The sequence below is a fragment of the Nycticebus coucang genome, chromosome 14 (assembly GCF_027406575.1).
Source record: "Nycticebus coucang isolate mNycCou1 chromosome 14, mNycCou1.pri, whole genome shotgun sequence".
Lineage (NCBI taxonomy): Eukaryota > Metazoa > Chordata > Mammalia > Primates > Lorisidae > Nycticebus > Nycticebus coucang.
In genome coordinates this window covers 90423279-90449611 of record NC_069793.1, presented here as the reverse complement: position 1 = coordinate 90449611, position 26333 = coordinate 90423279, and the positions used below count along the sequence as shown (strand labels likewise).

The window sequence follows — 26333 nt, the reverse complement described above, 5'->3', positions numbered from 1 at the left end:
TTACAATCGCCAAAATGTGGAAACAGCCTAAGTGCCCACCAACCCAGGAATGGATTAACAAGCTGTGGTATATGTACACCATGGAATACTATTCAGCTATTAAAAAAAATGGAGACTTTACATCCTTCGTATTAACCTGGATGGACGTGGAAGACATTATTCTTAGTAAAGCATCACAAGAATGGAGAAGCATGAATCCTATGTACTCAATTTTGATATGAGGACAATTAATGACAATTAAGGTTATGGGTGGGGGGAAGCAGAAAGAGGGACGGAGGGAGGGGTGTGGGGCCTTGGTGTGTGTCACACTTTATGGGGGCAAGACATGATTGCTAGAGGGACGTTACCTAACAATTGCAATCAGTGTAACCTGGGTTATTGTACCCTCAATGAATCCCAACAATAAAAAAAAAAAAAAGAAAAAGAAAGCTTTTTCCACAAATAACTCTTAAACTCTGCTATTTATGTTACTGATCTGACTTATCTTTGAATTCCATTTGGTCACTGGACCATAGTCTTTTTGTATATATCTCTTAGTATTTATTGAATTACCAATAAGGTTTTGTCCTTCATTCAAATAGAAAGCACAATACATATAAATGTGTTGTATAGTCATAAGGACATTTATAAAAAACATTTCCAAATATGTTTAAAACTTCAGAGATAACATATTAATAACTGTCTAGGGGTCGGTCAACATGCGGCTTGCACACAGTAGGGGAGCGGCTAATTTCTTTTATGGAAGGACACACACAAAAAGTGCTGCTAATTTATTATATCTGTACTGGTAATGCTTTATGTTCGCCACAATAATACTATTCTAAAGATGTTATCAGTTCATCAAAAAAAAAAAAATTAGACAAGAGACCTGCATAAAAAATTGGATCACAAACATCCAGAAAGCATTTGAATATTGTTACCATTATAATGTAGGGAGGTGAGTTAAATGTATAAAAAGGCCATTCAAGCTATGTTTTAAAGGCTAGTCCCTCCTTTGTGAACCTATAGAAATCCAGAAAAACCCCCATCACTGACCATCTCCATACGCTGACAGCCTTCTTCAGTTGACCCCAATTTTGTAGAATGGACATGCACCACACATATGTATTGATATAGTAGGTCTAGATCCTTATATTGATCACCTCCGTATGTTGACCCGTTTCTTATAGACCATTCACTGGTCAATTTACAGAAGTTCTCCTGTATTTGTTAAAATGTTGAAAACAAAAGCATGTGAACATTATTATAGATAAATATTTTGTCCCTATGAAAATACTTCTGGGATGACATAGACCTAACAAAATATCATGTTTCTTCTAGCATTTACTCTGAGAATTTACTGTAGTCTTTTTTTTTTTTTGCAGTTTTTGGCCGGGGCTGGGTTTGAACACACCAACTCTGGCATGTGGGGCTGGCACCCTCTTCCTTTGGGCCACAGGCACTGCCCAATTTACTATAGTCTTTTACATTTTAGCTGATTAATTTTTTCCTAAATGGTACATTTAGGCTATTGTTGATATAATGTTAAAAACTTACCAGAAAAAATAGAAGTCAGTTATCCATAATAAAACTTTAAAAGAATCAATAATAACTGCTACCTTGACAGATAAACCCATGCAGAGATACCCTAGTGTTATACGAGGAGATGTGCAGGGGCACATGTCATTATCTTCTTAGTACAATTGTTATTACTGCTTGCCTAGGACAATTATCAGTTTTCCCCTTTGTGAGTGTGGTAGCATCCTCCTGACCCTCACTACATTCCTCCTACCATCAGAGTGATTGCGTTATTGTCATCATCATCATCATCATTCTTTAAATCTATATGCTTAGAGGTATCTCAAGTAATTTCTGTAAAACAATTCCACTACTGTTTTACGGAGACTCATTAACTAAGATGAAATTTCTAGAGTCCTTAACAAGAAGTATAAGTCAAGTTATAATTTCATTCAGTCCTTTACACTTTGCTACAAGTGTAATATATAATATATGGTTCCTCAAACATGGATTGTTCTGTCTTGCTCTTTTGCCTCTGTCTGAATTTACTATTTCTTTTATCTGGGATGCACTTTTACGTATCAAATATATTTTAGACCCAGTGTTACTTCCTCAGCCGAGCTTTCCCTGATCATGCAATATCAGTTAGATTTGATTACCTTCCTCTGTGCTCCTACATAATCTTTCATATACCTCTGTCATAATAATATAACACATTGTGTGCCTTTTGTTTGTGTGTTACATGTGTCTCTTTAAAAATGGTGAGAATATTAGGCGACAAGTAAATTAAAAGGCATGAACTTGAGAAGATGAAAGCAGGCAGACACAGATTCCTGACTGTGAACTAAATTAAGCTGTTCCAAGGCTCAGTGACAGAATCTCAATATCCCCAACAGTACTGAGGGGCAGGTGTCTCAAAGTGCCATTATGAGAACTGGTTCTTATCTAGAGGGAAGGAGGATCAGGTGGCAGAGACTACAAATTGGTTATAGATAAGAGGTAAGCACAGAGGGAGAGAGAAGAAAATAAAGTATGTAAAAAAATTCCATTCCATATGTACCTGCAAAGAAAACCAAAAATTCCAACATAGGTAATCCTGCAAAAAATAAAATAAATAAATACAAAATCATAAACATAAGAAGAACAAGACTTCCTTTCAGATAAAGTATATTTTAAAATCCTGATGAATACTTTAAAACAAATGTATTTAGGAGACTCGAAGATATACATGAAAGAATGCATTTCCTTACAATGACAAGCAATTATAAGACATGAAAAAAAGTTAGAAATGAAATAAGAATAGATGAATGTGAAAGTAACTGATAAAATACCTTGCACATAAACAATTGCCTATTAAAATCCACCCAATATAATCCAACTTAGAGATTTAAAGAGATCTTGCAGCTCTCCTCCCAAGAAACCATGAAGTAATTAGTAATGAAACAGTATTTGAAGGAAGAGAATGGAATTTTTGTTCATTTGAAAAGAAATATTATCTGTTTTGGAATTATTTTATAAATATTAGGAATGTAAGAAAAGATAATTTCACTTTTAGAAACTACACAGTAAAAACTGCAAACTATAAAGAATGAGAAAAACTCACACAGGACCATCTACTTACAAAACCAAGGCAATTAGATTGATAACTGACTTACCTGCTGCCAGAGTCCAGCAGGACTTAAAATATGAAGTGTATAGAACTATCAACCTCAATTTTACACCCTATAAAACCATCTGTCATTCAAGACTAAAGGAAAAATAAAGATATTTTCAAACATATATAGAGTAAGATAGTTCCATACACTGGTTTTATAGACCATTTGACATGTTTTCATCACACTGGTTACCATAGCCTTCCTGGCATTTTTTTAGTTATTGTGTTAAGACATTTATATTCTACATTTACTAAGTTTCACATGTACCATTGTAAGATGCACTGCAGGTGTAATCCCACCAATCCCCCTCCTTCTTCCTATTCCCTCCCTCTCTCCCCTCCCTCTCCCCCTTCCCCATATTCTTAAGTTAGAACTGGGTTATAGCTTTCATGTGAAAGCCATAAATTAGTTTCATAGTAGGGCTGAGTACATTGGATACACTTTCTTCCATTCTTGAGATACTGTAAGATAGTTTTCCACAGTCAAATCCTTGACGTTACAGAATCTCCTTCATTAAAAACAAATGTGCACACAGAGAGAAGGATTATAATAGAAGACATTAATTATGACTACAGATACTAATAAGTTATGGATAACATAATTAAATATTTATTTACAATATATCTTTGTTAAAAGGGTAAAATTAGCACAAGACAAAGCAATAAGTATTTAATAATGCTTGAAAAAACAAAATTATTGGATAACTTTATACTACTGGAAATTTCTTCATTAAATTCATGAATGATAATCACTACATGAATAGAATAAATAATGATAACCTCTGAAAGAATGGATGTATATGATGTATACAATCCAAAACAACAGAGAGGAATTCAATATAGAAAACATGATCTATCCAACAGAAAGCATTGGGAAAGAGGAAACATCCCGGAGAAAGAAAAGAGTGTGCCAGACCCTGGCCAGTTTTAACCCAACCTTTTATGTTTTCCTCCGGAGCACACAGCTAGCCATTTTAACAAGCAGTTATTTTCTAATACACTATCTTCCATATTCTATGAGACAAAGCCATACAAGGGAGAACTAACAGAAATAACAGACAACAGAAATAGAGCCATGGAGCTGTGGAAACCAGTTTATAGTCAGAGCTCATGAAACAACCATGCTTATTATTGCTGTTTTCTAAGAGTTAAAGCTGTCTCTTAGGAATAAGTTTAACACAAGATATGAAAAATGCTTATAACAAAAATTAAGCCATGTTATTGAAAAATTTGAAAGTATATGAGGAACTATACATATTAGTTAATAAATACTTCAAAATAGCACTTTAAAAATAGAAAAAAAAAGAAAGGAAATCAGGTCATTACCTCTTATTACATATAAAAATAATTTCATGTAGTTTAAATACTTAAACATGAAAATCAAAATTTAAAGTTTGGAAATAAATAAATAAAAATCAACTTAAGGCTGGTTTTTCATTAAGATTTGAAAAGCATAGACACAAAGGAAAATATTGCTATCTCTGCATGAAAATCAAAACTTCTGTTCAACAAAATTACTGTGGACAAAGTAAGAAGACAAGCATATTGTCTTATTCAACATATGTGAATAAGCAATATACATGTGAGAAAAATAGAATGTCCAATATGCACATAATAAAATGTCAACCTCACTGTTCAAGAAAGTACAAATTAAATCACCCTGAAATGGAAGACTCTATTCAAGATATTGGCAAAACACATTGCATATTAATGACAACATGGAGAAACGTGAACACTCACACAGTGTTGGTAGAAGTGTCAATCACTCTAGAAGGCAACTGGAGATATCCAGAAAAGTTGAAATACTTTAATATAAAAAATACACTCCTAAAACACATACAAATGGCTCAGCACCCACAGCTCAATGAGTAGGGTGCCGGCCACATACACCAAAGCTGGTGGGTTCGAGCCAAGCCTGGGCCTGCTAAACGATGATAACTGCAACAACAACAACAACAACAACAACAAAATAGCCAGACGTTGTGGCAGGTGCCTCTAGTCCCAGCTACTTGGAAGGCTGAGGCAAGAGAATCACTTAAGCCCAAGAATTTGAGGTTGCTATGAGCTATAATGCCACGGCACTCTACCGAGGGTGACATAGTGAAACTCTGTCTCAAAAAAAAGACCCTCCCCCCCAAAAAAACCCACATACAACACAATTTCTAATGAGACATGCAAAAAACAAAACAACAATAACAAAAACCCTCCTCTCATTTGACACTTTAACTGCAGAAAATAAGCCTCATTCTCAGGCTAAATGTGTATAGGAAGAAGATGGATAAGTAAATTATAATAAAGCTTTACAGTGGTATGCTTTAGGAAAAGAAATGAATTTAGATCTGCAGATACCAAGACAGATGAATCTCAGATATGTAAATGTTGATCCAAAAAAGGCTCATGAAAGATATACACAGTATTATTACCTAACGTTTAAAAAAATTAGTACATACATTTTATAGATTTAGACACATACAGTAACATCCATGCCCTTTACATGAAGGACAAAATTTCTACAATGGTTCTTTTGAGTCTCAAAAAGGGGATATGCCACTTGAGCAAAATACTGAAGGGCTCTCAACAGATTTTATGTTGTAAAGAAAAACACTGAAGCAAGCTTGAAATATATTAAAATTTAATAAAGCTGACATATAGGCACAAGGGACCTTCATGAAAATATTTCCTTTATGTCTTAAATATAGGATAATTTATAATAGAATAAAGCATAATACATTTACTACAAACTATTAACAAGGAAAACAGTGGAAAGATGAGAATTGTATCTTATCTATTTGCAGTTTTTGTCTTTTTTTCAGATTTTCTCTGACGCATCTGTTAATGTAACAAATGGAACTACAAGTAGACGTCACACAGAATATAAAGGAGAATGGAGAAGAACACATAATCAAGACCCAGATAAACAAATCTCGTCTGAATATAGGAACTGGCTTCCTAGAAAAGAATGCCAAACTGTCGAGATGATCACAAGATAATACAGAAAATTAAAATAGATGAAAGGTATAAGAAACTTTAAACCTATGCAATTATAAGAAGACATTTCTGTAAAACATGTAGAATTACAGGAAGAATAGCAGAGAGGATACCCACAGCAAAGATTCTGTGTTTCTTATCTCACGGTCTCCCCGGGTCAGCAACCCAGGTGTGGCTTAACCAGGTTCCCTGGCTCTGGTCTTCTCCATGTGGGGACACCTGTCTCATTCTCAGGCTCAGATGGGCAGAGATCCACCTGCTCACATAATTGGTAGGATTCAATTCCTGGGGGGTGTTGAATTGAGGGCCTCACTTACTCTTAGGCTGTTGAGCAGAGGCCATTCTCAGTGGATCTATCAACGGGGCTGCTCTCCACATGAGCCAACTTCCATCAGCACGAGGATATCAGTTAGCTAAAAAAGAAAACCCGATGGAAGCCAGAGCCTTTGCTAACCTGTTGTTGGACATCATATCCTTTTTTTTTTTTTTTTTTTTCTCATAATCTATTCTTTGGAACCAAGTTAATAGCTTTAGACTGTAGTTAAGAGAGGAGAGATTACACTGTGAATAGTAAAGGGTAGGGATCCCTGTCAGCTATTTTGGTGTCAGCCTATTTTAAGTGTCATCATATTGTGTCAGATTTTTTCTTTTAGAAATAAAATGTCTTAAGTTAAGATCATTTCTCTTCCCTCTCCTGGTGTTGTTTTCCAGCTTTCATTTTCCCTTTGTCTTCAGAGGTAAGCACCATGGTCAACTTCTTGTCCCAAGTTCATGTTTAAAAAAATAACACTTACATGTATCCACAAATAGTATTTATCATGTGCAATTATCTATATAAATAATGTCTGTATTATTCTGTAACCTACCTTGTTCACTCACCATAATATTTTGAGGTGTATCCATTTTATTTTACCAAATTATAGTCTGCACTTTAACAGTTTTAGTTTTCCACTGAATAACAAAAAACTGTAATTTATGTGTTTATTCCCCTTCTGATGGACATGTGGGTTGTTTCCAATTTTTGCTATTGAACATATATTGCAGTGAACATACTTTTTATTTCCTTGTACATGTGTTCAAGAGTTTCTCTAGGTTATATAACCAGAAGTGAAATAGTTTCCCCAAATTGCTCTGCAAAAGTGGGTTTTTGCATTTCTCAGAAAACTCTCTGCCCCATCTCTGGTCCTCCTTGGCTTACCTCTGAGCAGGCGTGGGATGACTTTCTATTCAGGCTCTGTTAGTTTTCTCATTTTTCACAAGAGCATGTCAACCTCAGCTTTACTCTTTATTAAGGCTGAAGGGAATTACCTGACAAAAGCCATATGTCAGACTCTTGTCAGAGAGAATGAAATCAAAGTCCCAGCTATCTAAGATTTATCAAATGCTCAGATGAGAAAACAATAGTTATGGAAGATTACCCCCCAAAAGACTATCCATTCTCCATGATACTCTAAATTTTGGATTGGACTAAATCAACAGAGAACTTAAATTATGCTAAATTGGTTCTGAGTGTAGAGACTTACTACTCAAAGTAGAATCCACAGACCAGCAGCACGGGCACCCCCTGGAAGCTTTCTATTAATGAGATTGTCTTTTCCCACACCTGATCTTTAAACGGGGGTCTATAGTTAATAACTGAGTTACTTGTAAAGATGGAGGAGCACAGTTTGAGAAAAGTACTCCTCCTTGTTGCTATTAGAACTTCAGCTGCATTTATTGAAACAGGTGAAATCATTATTATGTATGCAATAAAAGTAATGTTCATGTCATTGGCCATTAAACACACATCGAGAATAGACTCTTAACTGAGGACCCTGCAGGTAAACTTTTCTGATCTTAGTGTCAGATAGTTATGTTTACTAAAAAACTATTCTGGGGCTTGACACATTGTGAAATACCAGACTTTCTTTTTCTTAATGCTAATTACAATGGGAGCACCCCACAGGCTTTAACAGTAGATGCTTTAAGTTAGTCTCATATTAGAATCTATCTTATGTTCCAATATTGATTGTTTTCATGTGTATTAATTTATATTTTTTAGCTATATTTTATGACTAGCTTAACTTCCATTTGACACAGAAGACAAAGAAATAGGACACGAACTGGCAGAAAATTATGCCAACTAAAAGAGTAGATCACAGTTCTGATCACTCAATACACTGTACCTTACAATCATGCCATAATAACACCTAACAAACATGAATCTCAACATGTCTCTGCCTGCTTAAGTATGACATTGAATTTAATGTGATGGTAATTTTTAATTTATACTAAGCATAACTAGTTTGAACATAAAACAGGTACTAAAGCCTGCACAACGAGACGGTGCTGTATATGGCAACAGTTGGTATAATCATAAGTTTGCCATGTCTATCGTCACAATCCAATTTCACATTTTGAGAATCTTTCCAAGTAATTTAGTTCTTGTACAATTACTAATTACTAATTAGTTCTTGTATCTTTTAATGTCTAGTCCTTCATCAATAATAACTGAAATGCAGCCCTGTTGTGAATACCAATGCCGCACTCAGGACAGCCTTGCAGCCTTCAGGGGTAAGCCACTCCTGCAAAGTTAAGAAATGAGGGCAAGAAACAGACTACATAGAATGGGATGGTGTGCAGCAAAGTTCTTTATTAGGGGATCTGATTTTATACACTTCTAATCATGTACACAATCTATCATCTGTTAGTTTCACCATTACCTCATTTTACCTATCTGAAATTAACTTGTAAGGAAATATCCTGTTACCACATCAACACAATCACTTCTGCAGTAAACATCCTCTTCTAGACACTGACTAATCTCTTGGGCAGGTATCTAAATAAAGATCACAAAGAAGAAAGCAGCCACGGGGGAACAGAGTTAATGGAAGAATACCTTCAAGCGTTCACTCAGTTTACTAAGCATGAAGTAACGACTGTGTCTCTCCTCAGGGCAGAGCACCTATAGACCTCTGACAATATGTTTTTAACATACGTCAACCGTCTGGCCCATATCTCTGAGGAAGGGTGGCATGCCCTTTGGCCTCATGCTTAATAGGGTGCACAACTTCAGAGAATTGGCTTGTGGAATTTTAACTCCAGGCAAGTTAACTCTGTGTGTGCCTCAGGGGGGCCCAGATCCCTTAAGCCTCTGTAAGAATAGCAAGCTGTTTTAAACTCACACTGAGTTCACTTTGTGTGCTTGATGTAGGATATGTTTATTTCTAAATATTATCCTACAAGACCAAAGTATACTGGTCTTAAAATCAGTAGATGTATGTGTAAATTAAAAATAGCCATACTACTTAATAGCAGTGTGACTTTATAAAGGGTACTTATCTGCCCATGAGTTTCCAGTTCTGTAGAAGGCAATGACAACACTGATCTTCCATATTTGTTGAGGGGATCGTTTGAGATAAGCTTTATAAAAGGGACTGGCATAAATCCTGGTAATAATCAGGTGCTAGTGTGTCTCTCTGTTCATTAGTCTTGTATTGTTTTGTTGTCATATCCTAAAATGACAGAGGCACAGAACATCTAGAAAATGTTCAAACCATAATGCTAATAGCTTTGGAGCATTAATTTAACTGACATTGTTGGGCATTAGATTATTTCATATTTTCCATGCACAAATAAGAATAAGTGCATACAGATCTTTGTATGCCCTGTGTATTATTTTCTTATGCAGAATACACTTCCAGAGATAAAACCATTGGATTGAAGGATATGACCATTTTAAGGTTATTTGTATTCATTTCAAGTCATCCTTCACAAATTTAAATTTTTACTCTCAGTCTAAGAGTGTATTTATTCATAATGTTAAGCCAGCATTTGGTATCGATTATAATAATTAAATGTATAAATATTTAAAGATATTTAGAAGAGAAGAATAACTTAGGACAGAGATGGCTTTAACAGTCCCTTAAGCTTAATAAACTTGAGATAGGTTTTTTCTGACTATAGTCTTGTAGCCTCCCTTTTCTCGGAGCACATACTTTAGAAACCTCCAACTGCAAATTCATTATCTTCCCCTTTAAGATGTAAATAATCTCCTTCTCACTTTTATGTCCTTACAACTGAGCAATGTCTATCTCAGAAGCTGAGAGCTGTCCATTTAAAATGTAATGTCAAGAAGCATAGAGTCCAGCCTGTGTGAGAGGGTTGGAGCCTAACTTTCATAAGCATCACTCAGCAAACACAGGTGGAGTAACCACATTGACTAAATCTTCTCTAACATACCCCAATTTTCCACTCGCTCACCTTAGTTTCAAAAAAATTCTCCTGCCTCCTTTTTAACGAACTTGAGTTCAGTCCCTCTCCCTATTCCAACAGTCTTGCAGTAGTCTTCAATAAAGTTCTTCCTTTCCTTAACTCCATCTGGTGCATTTTTTCTTTGATACTCACCATCTTGTTTCAAGGCATCTGAGGAATGATAAAGATTGATGGGAGAATAATAATGTTGAGCGACTCCTCGCCAGCTGGGGGCAGAAACGCTCAGCGTTCCTAAGGAAGGGCTGCTGTACCGTGGTCTGGTTTTTGAACCCAAAACAGGTGAAGATGAACTCTTCTTAATTCTTAGCAAGGCAGCATATGATGTAGGGATATCAGGAAGAGCTTCAGAATATTCTGTAGAAGAAAACATAAATAGTGAGTTTGGCAGGGACTGGTTGATTTATTCTCAAGGAAATTGTTTCTTCCTAAGACATTGTTGAAAACCTTCCTTGGAACAGCTACCAAAAGTAACCTGCAGTGAGAGTGAGGAAAAAATATTCCTTTTATGTTTTTAAATATATATTTTTTAATTTTACTAATTATAATGTTTGCAAAAAGAAGAAAGGAAGGAGGGAGGGAAGGGAGAGAGAGGAATGGGGGAAGAGGGAAAAAGAAAAAAAAAAGAAAGAAACCAAGAAAACTAGGAAGGAAAAAAAGGAAAGGAGAAAAAGGCAGGGATGAACAAAAGGTAGGTAGGAAGAGGAAGGACATTCAACAGCTACTTTCTGTCAGGAACAATATAAATGAACTTTTTGGAGTTTGCCTTAATATTATACATTCATATACATTACATTGGCTCCTTCCTTATTGTTAAAAAAATAGAAAAAAATATTCTCACTTATATTCTACAGAGATGGATTTCATCACCTAAAATGTACCATGTAGTAGGAATGTGTCCAAAGTAGCACATTTATTTTGACAAGGCTGTAAGTTATACCTTAGATTCTTGAAAAGCAGTTAAAGTCACTATGGAATATTAAAAAAAAAAATTAGATGAAATTTATTTTGTGTGGTTTGTTACAAAATTTATGTAGTTTATTGTTAGGTGGGAAAAATTATGAAAGTCCCGTTTTACCGATAATTAATCCTTTCCCCATGTTTTTCTCTAATTCCCAAGGTGTTTGAGTAGAAAAGACGTATTTAGTGACTGAATATCAATGCCTTATAGTGGCTCTCTTTTCTGTGCATAGAGGAGAGTCAGTTGAGTACAGGGATAAAATGTTTTAAAAATACAAACTAAGTATGAAGAATTATGAAGAGCAGTATGAGCTGGAATTTTTTTCTACATCTAACATTGATTAAACTGAACACTTTGCTGATCTAGGAAATATTTTTAAGAATTAGGAATTTTTGTTTAGGTTATCTGACTTTTGAACTTAATCATTGTTAACTTAATTTTAGATAAAAGATAACTTATCCTTGTCAGTCAGCTTTCTCCTAATTACACTTACTTAGAATCATTACACGGCCTCTTAGAGATATTTTGGAGTGCAAGAAGCATTTCTGTGATTTGAGAATAACACTTTATGTGTTAAGCATCAAATTAAGCTTAACATTTTCTGTTCTGTGAAATTGTAAATATGATTCTCTAAAACTCAAAAAGGTATATTTTTAGATGTTTTCCACACTTGAAATGAACATGATACGTGTAGCCCAAGCCCATCAGGAGTTGTTAAGAGATTCACGTCCTTTGGTCTTTGCTGTTCAACCATAGTCTGGTGAAGGTGGATCAATTTTAATTGAAAATAGCTAACCTCTCATGGGCAAGCTGCGTGTGAAAAGATTATGGGTAGACATAAAATTTCCTTTAAAACTTGGAATTAAATGCAAGTTTTAGCACCTAGAGGAGTGAGGTAATGGAAAGAGGATGAGATTTCCCTTAAGGTAGTTTGTAGTTTTAGTTTCTGATCCTATTCATTTCTCAATACAGTCTGTTGCTTTGTGTTTTACCCACCTTCCCTGCTCATGTATAAAAAGAAAAAAAAAAAAATAGTCCCAGGCTAGTGTTAAAAATTAAAATGAAGTATGAGAATGTGGTTTCTGGTTCTTAAAGCCACATAAGCATAATCAACAAAAACTAGAAAGGCCATAATTAGGCTGCAAAAAGCCCCGGTCATCCTTGCAGTTGTAAACTTATATATATTTTGATGAAGTGCATACTGTCCAAGTGCTGTAGAAAATGGCCCATGCCATTCCAGATAAATAGAGATGAGTCAAATGCTAATTTGGCTGTGTGTTCTGCACTAGGGCTTCATTTATTATGTAATCATTTTTATCTGTTGCAGTGGAAATTCCTTTTTTATCAATTAAGGTGAACCCAAAGCTGTTACTAGGAATCTGGCAATTTAGTCATTCATTCATGCCTTCAACAAACATACACTGAGAACTTAGTAGGTGCCAAATGCTAGAGATGCAAAAGTAAATAGTGCCCCAGCCTTCAAGGAGCTATGATCTAGTGGAGAATTAAGGCAAGTGTGCATGCGATTTTAATCTAATATGATATAAAAGTAAATTTGGGGACCTGTGGATTTCTTGCCATTGGTAGAGAAACCTCTCATTCAGCGTAGGGCCATTAGAAACGCTTTCTAAAGGAAATTCTACCTAACTGAGTGATGAAATCCCTTTAATGATTCATTCCGTAGAGACCTGAATAGGGAAAAAGATATTCCGGATTAGTGAGGAAAATATGTGAAAACCTGGAAAGGAACAGTAGTCTGGCCCACTTGTTGGGTTAAGATAGAAAGGAGCTCAGAGTGTGAAGGAGGGAGCTGAGCGGAGATACATGGCTGGGCAAGAGAGCCAAGAGCCAGTGATGACGCCTCGCATGCCACGCTGAACGGGGGGACTGAGAGGAGATCACCACACACTCTGGGGAGACCGACCGCTCTGGCTGCACTGCCATATTGAAACAAGACAAAAAGGGGAAACATTTTTCCAGAGCCTTTAGCTTTAGTCTGGAATGAGGAGATAATATGTATGGAAGTAAAATCAATAAGATTACTAACTGATAGATAGCAGGCACATAAAGGAAAGGAAGAAAATGGGCATAGTCAGCACCCCAAGCAGAAAGATAAGCATCCAGGAAAAGGCTTGTGCTCGAGTGAAAACTCGAGCATTCTTTCCGGACAAGTGGAAAGCCTAAAGTGTGTCTAGTGCATTCATGGCGATTGAAAGGTTCTGCAAAATCAGATGCAAGCTCACGAGAGAGATTAATAAATGGTAATCAAACATACGGTTATCAAAACATTTGCCAAAGAAGTATATAAAATAAGAAATAGAGGGTTAGCAATGAAATCCTAAGACGTGTCGGTGTTAAAAGCAGCAGAGGGCGATGGGGTCAGTTAAAGCACTGACTTCACCACTATCCAGTCTGTCCATGTAACAGGAAACCACTCATAACCCCTAAATATGACTGAAATAAAAAAATTAAAAATATAACATATGTATATTTATAAAAAAGAGAAACGGCAAAGCTAGTGAACTCTGAAAAGGAAAGAGGAAATGTTGACAAATGTGATGTCACCTGAGGTAAGGAAACAGAGTCTTTCAAGACAGGTCACAAGCACTCAGCAGAGTGGAAAACTGATACCTCCCCAGCTAGCGGGTCTGTCGGGCCTTGGATTTAAACTTAGGGGTAGGAGACGGTGAGTGAGAACAATTGAGGATGAGGGGCAGTGTGACTAAAGGTGCTCCATGTCTATAAAGACATGGACTCTACCCCCCCAAAAGGGAAAGAACTGAGGAAATGAGAAAAGGGTTCTGGACAGTTAAAGGGCATTCAAGTCAGTGGGTTGTAGGTCTCGAAGGAGTTGAGATTATAGACAGAAATGAAATGATAAGAGACGGTGGACAGAAACACAAATATTTAAATTTAAACACAGGAAGGCAATGCACTTATTTTTCACCCTCCGCAGAATCCTGCATTTGTTAAGGAATTCAAGAGGATCAGGGTGGAGAAGGTGGCTCTGCAGAAAATGGGCTCCTGGCAGCATCCAAATGGCCTGGTGGATCCGCACTGGTGCAGAGAGAAGGTGAAAGCAGAGTCAGAGCCAAGGGGGGACGAGGACTTTCGGAGCCGTTACCTCCCCATTTCACATCCAAGCCCAGCCTCATATTGTGGTTTTCATCAGTTTCATGGTCTGAGTTCGGTGAGGTCCCTTCCTCTCTCAGGGACAGTTTTAATTCTCCTATTTGATGTCTTTTTAGTGGCCCATTCTCTATCTGATACCTTGCCTAAAGTTCTCCACACCTGAATCCCAGTTCTGGGGGTCCTCATCTCTGGAAAATAGATATATTATCATAAATAAATGAGAAAATGCCATTTCATTTATGGGCCTTTGTTTTGTCCTCCGCTTTGAAAGACCAAATTCATTTAACAAATGCAGGGCATTGAGAAGGGTGAAAATAGCTGCATTTCCTTCTTACGTTCAAATTCAAATACTTGGATTTCTTTGCATCTCATCATTTCGTCTCCTCTTATCATTGCAGCTCCTTTAAGATCTGCAATGTGCTGATCTTAATAGCTCCTCCCCCTCCCATACCAGCTTCTCAGTTCCTTCCCTCTCCGGGGGAGAGTCCATGCTCCCTAATTTTGCTCCCTTCAGTGTACCTTCAGCCCCACTACTTCTCACTCTCTACTGTTTTATTCCATGCTATAGTCTCCCCACCCCTGCTTAAATTCAAGCATCCACATACTCCGCAGCCAGAGAAGAACACAGGATCATATTTAAAGATCTTCATTTGTAATAACCTCAAGTTAACTCTGAGTTTCTAAGAATTGCCCCTGCATTTCATTAGCCTAGTCACTCCTCATCCTCCAAGGTGAATCATCGGCATCTATCCTCAACCTTCTAGCCCATGCGTGTCTGGCCTCACTGATGATGGGGCTTCCTTTTCAACTGAGGAATCAGAGGCTCTTAGGAGGAGCCCCTTACATACTCTGACCACGTACATATGCTCCCCATTCCTCTGCCTAGTTTGCGCTGGTAGAAGCTGGGTTATAGGAGAAATTGTCTGTGCACCCATTACAAACCAGCCCCTTAATCCGTATGAACTGAATCCCATTCCCCTCCATCCTGACGGCGCAGGGACATTGCTCCAGATAATTCCATCTAGCTCTCCCTCAGCATCAATTTTTGCCTCCCTCTTAGATTGTCCTCATGACTATATAAAACTTTCTGTAACCGTTTTAAAGCGATTTTGACCTTACCATTCCTTCCTTCTATTGATCTTTACAGAAAGATTCTTTGAATAATGCTATGGATAGGGTGGCCTGTACACTATTTTAAATTGCACATGAACTTTAGGTGCATTGTATGTGTTAACATGTTCCATGCCTCCCCTTCCATGCTCCCTGACCCTGCTCCAAGCAGTTTTGTTTCGACCATGCCACAATAATGTCTGTTCTTCAAAGTTAAAAATTACCACACTATTGCTAAATCTAAGGACCGATTTTTACCCTACTAGGCCTGTCAGGAGTGTATGACGCAGTAACCATTTCTTTTTCCTTTACATATTTTCTTTACATGATTTCAGGTACCACAACCCTCCTGTGTCTCCATTTCTATTCCATTAGCTACTCTGTATGCCTTTACTAGCTTCTCGTTGTCTTTTCAACTTCTGAATCTTGGTGTGTCCAAGGAAATGTCTCTTTTCCATCTAAACTACCCTTTAAATGACCTCATTCATAGGCTTCTCCCAGAGGAATTCCACCTGTCCTGTAGCCTTATTTACTTGGACCCAGCTCTAAGTCCTTGATCCTTTAGATTTTCCTATGCTCAGAAATTTCTAAGTCCTCGTTTTAGTAAAACAAAATGAAGCAAAAGAAAACCTTCACTCTCCTTCTGTGGTGCTTGCTCTAGCTCCCCCAGATACCCTGGCTTCTGTCACTGAAAGGCATCTTCTAAGACAGACCATTTGGTAGATTTAATTCACAATTGAAATCCCTTTCTTTTTTTTCTTTTTGAGACAGAATCTCAAGCTGTTGGCCTGGGTAGAGTGCCATGGCATCTTAGCTCACAGTAACCTCCAACTCTTGGGCTCAAGCTATCCTCTTGCCTCAGTTTTTCTGTTTTTAGTAGAGATGGAGTCTTGCTTTTTGCTCAGGCTGGCCTCTAATGTGTGAGCTCAAGCAATCCACCCGCCCGAGCCTCCTAGAGTGCTAGGATCACAGGTGTGAGCCACTGTGCCCGCCCGAAAACCTGTTCTTATTCATCACTTCAAGCATTGATACTTTATGAAATGAGAGGACAGGTCAGTCTTAATTCTGGGTATTGGGGGTTTTTTTTTGTTTGTTTTGTTTTTATTGCCCTAGGTAGAGTGACGTAGCATCACAGCTCACAGCAACCTCCACGTCCTGGGCTTAAGCGATCCACTTGCCTCAGCCTCCCAAGCAGCTGGGACTACAGGAACCCAGGTATTTTTTGGTTGTAGTTGTCATTGTTTGTCAAGCGGGCCAGATTTGAACCTGCCAGCTCTGGTATATGTGGCTGGCGCCTGAGCCACTTGAGCTACAGGCGCCGAGCCTGGGTGTTGGGTTTTAAGGAAGCCCAATGAAACAGAAATGCTGGATGAGACTCTGATGGCCTCTGGGCAGATTCCTTGTACACATAATTTCTTTCTTTCTTTCAGCAACTTCAAGCATCATTTTTCTCATAATTCACTCTGTCTTCATTGATTGATTTTTTTCATTAACTCTATATTGGATTCCTATGATGATTTAGGAACGGGGGATATAGTCTTGAGTAAAACAAATGGTCCCTGCCTTCATGGAGTCTACATTCTGGCAGTAGGAGAGGGGATTAGCAGTTGGCTAAGCAGTACCAGATAAACATTAAACAGATGAAATTACTCTACAATTGCATACAACTGAGATCTGGATATACTAATACAAGGGAAAATAAAAAGCAGAAGAGTGCCTTAACAGGAGACTCACCAACAACTTATAATTTTTTACAGTGCTGCCATTCTGGCCAGTTCCTGGGGCAAAAACAAAGAAACAAAAACAAACAAAACTCTCCTCTCTCTCGGCTCTGGCACATGTTACCTTTCTCCCGCCCCATAGCTATTCATTTCCTGCCTGGAGATTTTGGCACAAGAGCAGAGCTGCTGATAAACTTATTTGCAACCGAGCCTCCTAAGTCAAAGGATTAAAAATGTGGACTACTTCATAGCAATTCTGACAACATATGACTGACTCTGTGCCTCAGTTTCCTTACCTTTAGAATGAGGGCCAACGATATGACCATCCTTGACAGGTTGGGGTAGGGATCAAATAAAGTACTACATAAAGGAGCTGGAACCATGCCTAGCTGACGTAATAAGAACTCAATACACCATATCTGTCTTATTTTTTTATGTGTAGCTTAGTTATTACTTTCTACCGCTCTCTAGTGGAAAAAAAAAAAAAATGAAGACAGGGCTTACTCCTTCCAGCTTTGATTGGCTCACAAAATGAGAATAGAAATACCACAATTTACCCTGTATATTACCCTGAGAAATTAAAAGAGTGGATGATAGAAGGGGAAGGATTCAATTTTTATTTGCCTAACAGGTATATTCCCATGAGTAAAGTCTTAAGAAAAAATTTTAAACATGAATGAATGTATGGATCTGCAGAGATCTCAGCACATACGTATTTTTGTGATTCCATTGACTGGAACAAAGATGAGTGAGTCACGACTTCTGTTCAAAGAAAACATTTCACCAGCTGCTCAGCTTCTAATAAATATCTATGCTGAAGATGTCAGCAGAATCTAGTTATATATTAATCATTTCTTCTTCTATTTTCTAACTTTTTATACATCAGACCTTAGGGGACGTGTATCACAGTTATTTCTAAAGTGGCCCAGAGATTTTGTGATAAAACGCAATTAATCTGGTGCTCTCAGACCACAAAATTCCAACTAGAGGTTGAGTAGGAGTAAATATTAATGCCTTCATTAAATATTTCCTAATATTATGACCCTGGGATAACTGAACTCATATTATTTAATAAAATTGTGGTCTATTAAGTCGAAATGACCATGCCACAATTTGCAGTCTGGAACTAATAGTCTTCTTCTTCATTACTTGAGAGGTCATATTATACACAATCACATTGCCATTGAACGTTAATAATATTAATAAAATAATAGGTAGAATATGTAGGGCTAGAATTCAGGAAGGTAATATTTATGATAAAATAAAATGTCAATATGATAGAGGATATGTTTTTGAACATATTTGAAATATTCTTGAATTTTCTTGTACTAATTAAATTTCAGAATTCTATTTCTATTCCTAAGTGTGAAAAACATGTTTACAAGGAACTTTAAAGATCTTAAAATAGTTACATGATGAAACTCGATGATCACTATTGGATTCCATATTTGAATCTTTTCTGTCAGCTCCCCACACAATGTGTTACTTTTTATAGCGACAGAAGCATAAGCAACACCAAAAATTCATGGACTGGCAGATTTTGTATAAATTTATTTATTCCTTATATTTGAAGCTTCATTTTAAATATCTAAAATACAAACATAAATATGAATAAAACTACGAAAATGAATATAAATAAACTGCAGTACCAAGTGAAAGGACATATGACATATTCTCAGGAATATGAAGTTCAATCACTGACTCCTAATTTGGAGAGCGCAGTGGCCCCGTAGGTGGACGACATCGCAGCGCAGAGAAAGCACAAGTCACACAATATCCCAGCCTGCAGTGTGACTCATTTGGCATCAAAGACAGTGTAAAGAAATGTGATATCTGGCCTTTTCCAAGGTTATTGCTGAGGCTGTCCCCTCTTTGATGAGAACTAATGTTAACTGTGCAATTTGGGTCTGCTACAGTTTTATGAAGCTTGCAAGGATGGATGAAACACCTCTGCAAAGCCAGTTGCGTGAAGCATATTTGTAAATGGTTAATAATTTATAAACAATGTGCATCATTTCAATTTGGTTGTCCGCATCTGTGGCAGAGGAGAGTTTGAAATAGCCCATATCGGAGGTACTCTAAGTTGAGACTCAGCGCTTTCCTCCAGAAATGTATTATGTGTAAACTTTACAGTGTTTTAGCCGCAGGAGCAAGAAAGTATATGCAGAGGAGGAAATTCACTATTTTTAAAGCACCAAAGTCAGGCCTTTGAACTTTAATAGTTCTAAGAAGCAAGGAAAAAATTTAACAGCGTTGCATTTATTGTGTTTCTTGCAGAAGACTGCAAAATAGAAATACAGGAGGAAAAGAGGCATAGTTCTAAATTATTTCTACCTCTCCTTCTTAAGCATGCTATTTACATTTGAAGTCATGATGATTGAGGATTTGTAAAACTTCTTTTCTAAATAGTGGATGTTTAGTTGTAGGCCCAGGTGGACCAGGAAAAGCATTACACATTGGACTGATATTATGCTTTTATAGCAAAAAGTGATGTTCTTAAAATTTTCCTGTTCTGCTTATTTTTTCATGGTTGTTACAAGTTTTAAAAAATCAATAGCATTTAGATTATCTCTTATATTACCACAAGCATAATTTGTTATTGCATTAAATTGATATTTTCTTCACAATACAAATATGAATCACTGAGGAAATTAATAAGGGCAGAAGCTGGATATGAAATATAACCAAATTAATTTATTGTGATTAAACAATTCCCTCTTGTTTCAGATAATTAAAGGTTTCAGTGAAATTTTAACTCAGCAATGATTATATTAGCTTTTACCTTCCTATTCACTCTATGTCTAACATAGATCAGGGAGTATTTCATAATAATTTTTTTAAAGCTTACATTATTTAGCAATTAATGCTGCAATTAAGAAATAATAAAACAAAATTCTTTTCCCCTTAATTTTAGAAATTATTCTATAGGCAGGTTAAGCTTTTATTATATGCAGGGATATTAAAAATAAGCATAGGTATTTCATTATTTTTCATGTTTCTCATGGTACAGTGTAGACTCTGGAATCTATAAATAGGTCCATTCAGTCAGTTTTGAATTTAGGAATGAAACTCAAGAAGGCCAATGACATTAACAGAATTCTAGATGGCTAAAAATAGGTACGAACTGTTTGAGCATAGACACATCATGCAATACAATGCAGGACTTAGCATTTGTTCAAAACACATGAATTAATTACCTGTTATGTATCCCACATTGAAGGGTAACCATGAAAATATAAAAAATAATAAAATGCACAATCTTTGCTTTCAATGAATTCTCATAAACTTAGAAAAGACTAATATAAACTTCGAGGAAATCTCTTTCTCATCATGGAATTTGGATAAGATTCATTATAAATATGACTCAGATAAAACTTTCATCATAATTGGTTGTGAGAAACAATTTAGTTCTTTTCAAAGTGAGGACGTATGGGAATTTATTTTTATACTCTCTAAAAGCCATACAGTAGCAAGAGAGGATAGCACTATTCTCCCCTGTTGAGGAAAGAAAGGTTTTCTCAGGCCTGTTGGAATTTTCACTCCATTTGTGGACTATCTGGGTCAGGTGTGCATCTCTGCAAGGAAGGTGGTAAACACCAAGGAGTCGGCAACTTCCCACTTGGACAGGCTCATTGGCTCCTGCTTTGTAAAGCTGCTCTGAGCAAATAAATTTCTTTGTATTTTACCTTCAAAGAAAATCCTACACTTGTCATCTTTAGCTGTTTGTCACTCTTTCCAGTGATGGCAGACTCATTGTGATGCTCCAGCCATAAGCCATGATATTAAAAGGTAAAGCGCACAATAGGACTCTGCCCCGGCTGACTCACGGGGCAACTAGGACGAAGCCACTGACGCCAATCAAAATGTGCTTGGCAGGAGAGACGGAATTTACATGACTAGAGCTTTGTTCATTCTCATAAACGCAAATAAGCATATTGGTAACATGTTTATCATTTTTATTTTGAGACTTAGCACTTGAAAAGGTTGCCTAGGAATCCCTGTCAAGTGAGTTAATTACTGACATCCCCAAATGACCTCATAATAAAGCAATGTTTCTTTACATGCAGTCTCACAGCGTTGACTTTGGGAACCATAGGCTAGTGAGGTAGATACAAGAATAAATGGGAAACTTGGCAGCCAACAGCAATGTCTTCAAGGAAAAGATATCAAAATAAAATATCTCAGTGACATTTTTTAGCTAAGTTAGGTGAGTTCTTATTTAACACACAATATCAATAAAAATCAATTTTAATTCATTCACTCATCTACCATGGTTATGGTGTTCTGGATTAAACTGACAGCACATGTGGCCCAGTCACTTAGTTAAATTGAAACAAATTATCAGCTGAGATACTGCAGCCTGATTCAGTAGTTCACTCTCCCCATCAGCTGTTCACACATTTATTTCCATCTCTGTTATGCTAATTCAGTATCTAACCAAACCATATTTCCAGGTATCAACTCTCAATTGTGGAATTGCTATTTCTTGACTAAGGTTTCTATAGATCACAAACTCGACTACTTTCCAAGTCAAATGTTTAATTACATTTCAAGGCAGTCTGCCACTTTTCCAAACCCATGTGTGTTTAGTTTACCGGCCATTTCTTCCTTTTGATATTGCTTTCAGGATTCGAGAGGTCCTACTCTGATTTCTTTCCCTTAGGGAATAATTGACAGAGTTCAGATTCGAAAGCAATGATGGTCCCCCAATTGCCCCTGAATTATAGGTCTAAACATTCTGACAGTAAAAGAAATACCTGGTCAGATAGAATGAAAAGCATCTCTGACACTGCAATCAAGAAGGAAGACACTTTTCAAAAACAAACTGTGATGTATTCTCATTTGATTTATAGATACACCAAGAAAGAGATAGGCAGATGTTCATTTTGTTTGAAGAAAAGTGGGATCAATTTATATATGAAATCTTCTAATTTCATTCATTCTTTTACTGTGATCATTTAATGTTGACACCCATCATTCAAAAGCATTTTATTGTTTTCATACTACCCCAATTATTTCTTTCTTATTTATTCAACCATTTCTCTGTAATTAGATGAATTTATCTGTCATAGTTCATGTTATACAAATGTCTTTGTATATAAATATTTGTGGCTTCTACTGTAATTTCCTTACAATATCATCATTGAAGTAAATTTCCTAAAATGAAAGTAAATATTTCTGAATTTATTTTCTAATTATTTTGACTTATTTATACTTTTGCCAGCATCACAGCAGAACAATTTTCTTTAACATCATTTTGGCATTTTGTATACCATTTTATTAGGTAATTGATAAGGTCAATTATCTTTTTTAAGTTTGTACAAATATGATAGTGTAGATCATATTTCATCAATACTCATATTTGCATTGTGATTATTAGTCACGCATTTGATTTTTCCAATATGAACATACTATCTTCTATATAGCAAATAATTTTTAATCCTTTCCTATTGAGTTTTTATTTCTTCTTTTTGATTTTTAGAAGCACCCTAACTCATTCTATGAAGCTAGAGTATCACAGGATACCAAAGCCAGGAAAAGATATATACACACAAAGAAAACTACACTGTAATATTCCTTGGAATATAGACACAAAAATCTTCAAGAAAATAGTAGCAAACCAAATTCAATAGCACATAAAAAAGAATCATCTACCATGATCAACTTGGCTTCCTCATAGGAATACAAGGATGATTCAACATACTATAAATCAATAAATGATTCACAGTATAAACAGAAGCAAAAATAAAAACCATACATTCACCCCAATAGAGGCAGAAAACACATCAACAAAATGCTGCACCATTTCATGATAAAAATCCTAAACAAACTAGGAATAGAAGAAACGTATCTTAAAATTATAAAAGCCATATATGACAGAACCACAGCCAATATCATGTGAAATAGGAAAAAGTTGAAAGCATTGGCCCTAAGAACTGGAAAAAGACAAGGGTGCCCACTGTCATCACTTTTCTTTCTGTTTTTTTTTTTTTGTTTTTTTTTTTTTTTATAGAGACAGAGTCTCATTTTGTCACCCTTGGTAGAGTGCCGTGGCATCACAGTTCACAGCAACCTCCAGTTCTTGGGCTTAGGCAATTCTCTTGCCTCAGCCTCCCGAGTAGCTGGGACTATAGGCGCCCACCACATCGCCTGGCTATTTTTTGTTTGCATTTTGGCCAGAGCCAGGTTTGAACCTGCCACCCTCAGTATATTGAGCCAGCCCCCTTTCCCCTGAGTCACTTTTCTTCAATATAATGCTGGAAGTCCTAGCGAGAGGAATCAGACAAAAAAAGAAAAAAAAATTAAATAAAGGGTATACATATCAGGAAAGAGGAAGTCAAACTATTGCTTTTTGCTGTTAGATTCCCTTGTACCTAGAAAACCCCAAGGCCTGTACCAAGAGACCTGTGGATTGATAAATATATTCAGCAACGTGCATGTTACAAAAATCAATGTATGTAAAGCAGTAGCATTCCTACACACCAGTAATAGTAAAGCTGAGAGCCAACTCAAAGACTCAACACCATTCACAATAGCTACAAAGTAAATAAAATACCTCGGAGTACAGCTATCCAAGGAGGTGAAAGATCTCTACAAGGAGAACCACTGAGGAAGGGAGTTGCAGATGACGCCCACAAACGGAAGAACATACTTTACTAACAGATCAGTAGAGTCAACATTGCTAACATGCCCATGCTGCTCAAAGAGATTTACATATTCCGTGCAACCCCCCACAAGATACCAACAGCATATTGCACAGAGCTAGAAAAAAATAATTCTACACTTTATTTGGAGCTCAAAGAGAACCCAAGGAGCCAAAACAATCTTAAACTAAAATAATACATTTTGAGGCATATCATTACCAGAGTTGAAACTATACTACAAGGCTGTAGTTAAAAAAAGCATGGTAATGGCACAAAAATAGAGACATAGATCAATGGATTAATGGATCATAGATAAAACAGAGAACTCAGGTACAAAACGATCTATTTACAGCCGGATGGTGTTTTATAAGGCAGACAACAACTCACACCTGGGAAAAGAAGCTCTGTTTGATAGACGGCGCTGGGAAAACTGGATAGCCATATGTAGAAGAATGAAACAGGACCCCCATCTGTCAACACGCTCAAAAATTAACTCAAGATGGATAAAAGATGTAAATGCATGGCATGAAATCATAAGTATTCTAGAAGAAAATGTAAAGAAAACTTCTAGACATTAGTCTAGGAAAGAATTTATGACTGAGACTACAATGACAATTATAGCAACAACAAAATTACATGAATGGGATTTGATTAACTTAAAAACTTCTGTACAGCTAAGGAAATAACCAACAGAGCAAATAGAAAATCTACAGAATAGAAAAAAAAATATTCACACTCTATACATCCAGTAGAGGGGTAATATGTAGAATCCACAAAGAAGTCAAACCAATCAGCAAGAAAAAAAAACAAAACTCATTAAAAAGTAAGCAAAGACATGTAAAGAAGCTTTTCAAGTGAAAATAGACAAATGGCCAAAACACTATAAAAAAGTCTCAACATCACTAATCATCAGGGATGTGCAGATTAAAACCATAAGAAGATATCACCTTACTCTTGTTAAAATGGTTTTTATCTAAAATTCCAAAAATAACATATGCTTGCATGGTTGCCCAGAGAAAGGGAGGTTTATCCGGTGTTGGTGGGACTGCAAATCAGTACAGTCTCTTTGGAAAACAGTATGGTGATATGTCAAAGATCTGTAATTCAATGCAGTAATCCCACTCCTGGGTATCTGCCCAAAGGAAGAGAAAGCATTTTATCACAAAGACATCTGCTCTCAAATATTTATTGCAGCGTAACCAGAATTGTGACTATGATGAAATGGAACCCCCCAAAAGTCTGTAAGGTCATGAGTGGATTAACAAATCTGGTATATGTATACTATGATGTATTTTGTGACAATTTGTATAAAATTGGGGACCATTATCCTAACTGAAACATACCAAGATTGAAGAAATAAACACCATATGCTTTTGCCATTAAACTGGGATTAACTGATGAGCATGCACGTGCGCAGAGGAATGTGACACTTGTGGAAGTCAAGCTGTGGGCCGGGGGAGGTGGGGAGTCAGGGAGGTGCGGACACCCATCTCACAGGTACAGTGAACGCTATCTGAGTGCTGGGCACATTTACGGCCATGACTGAAGCATTGCAAAAGTGCTCCCTATAATCAGAAAACATATGTACCCCATTAACACTTGGAAATTAAAAAAATTTAAAAGAAGAGTCACAGGGCAATGAAGTAAGGCAATGAAGTTGGAAGATTAAAACTAAATTTATATATGTGGAATATACCTCATCTAGAAAATAGGTGATGATGGTGGTGGTGGTGACGGGATGCAGGTGTATGCATTTTAATGGTCCTCTTAACAAGGATAATCTGAAAGTTATGATTTTTCAGTCCGGGATATTGTATGATTGGTTTCACAATCTGCGTAAGTGTAAGAAGAAAACATGAGACAGTATAAGTAAAATTTTAGCAGAGGAAAAAAAAAAACACTTCATATACTATTACTATCAACTATTTTATTTGCTATAATGTTTTAATTTGAGGACATTGTAGTATAGAAGAAAGATACATATTTTATCTAGTAAAATTTAGTCATCATTTTCTTTATAATTTTATGTATTTATTTGTTCCGGGATTTTGCCTTTTTAATTTTCTTTCAAATTTACTTAAGATATGTTTAACCAGTTTAAGAATCTAGATTTAGAAATATTAGTCAGATTGACCCTAAACTATATGTGCTTGTATGTGTGTTTGTTACTTTGCTCTACTTTATAAGTTAATTTAATAGAAAATCCATATTATCCTAAGATGGTGCAAATTACATTTATTATGTCTTTAGGAGATGGGAACAAAAATTTTAAGTAAATACTATTGAAAGTTCAGAAAATATGTAGAGTATCTAAGTATCTAAGAGTATCTAAGATGTGGTATCTTATTATTATTATATTATTTATATAAATATAA

General features: G+C 36.3%; 1 protein-coding gene across 1 annotated transcript in view; it reads right to left on the bottom strand.

Annotated features, from left to right (window-relative positions):
- Positions 1 to 26333, bottom strand: part of CNTN5 (contactin 5) — a 1447249-nt gene that overhangs the window by 574569 nt on the left and 846347 nt on the right. The window contains exon 4 of the mRNA XM_053561942.1: positions 10526 to 10747. Within this exon, the coding sequence (XP_053417917.1) occupies positions 10526 to 10747 (222 nt within the window). The remainder of the gene's footprint in view (positions 1 to 10525; positions 10748 to 26333) is intronic.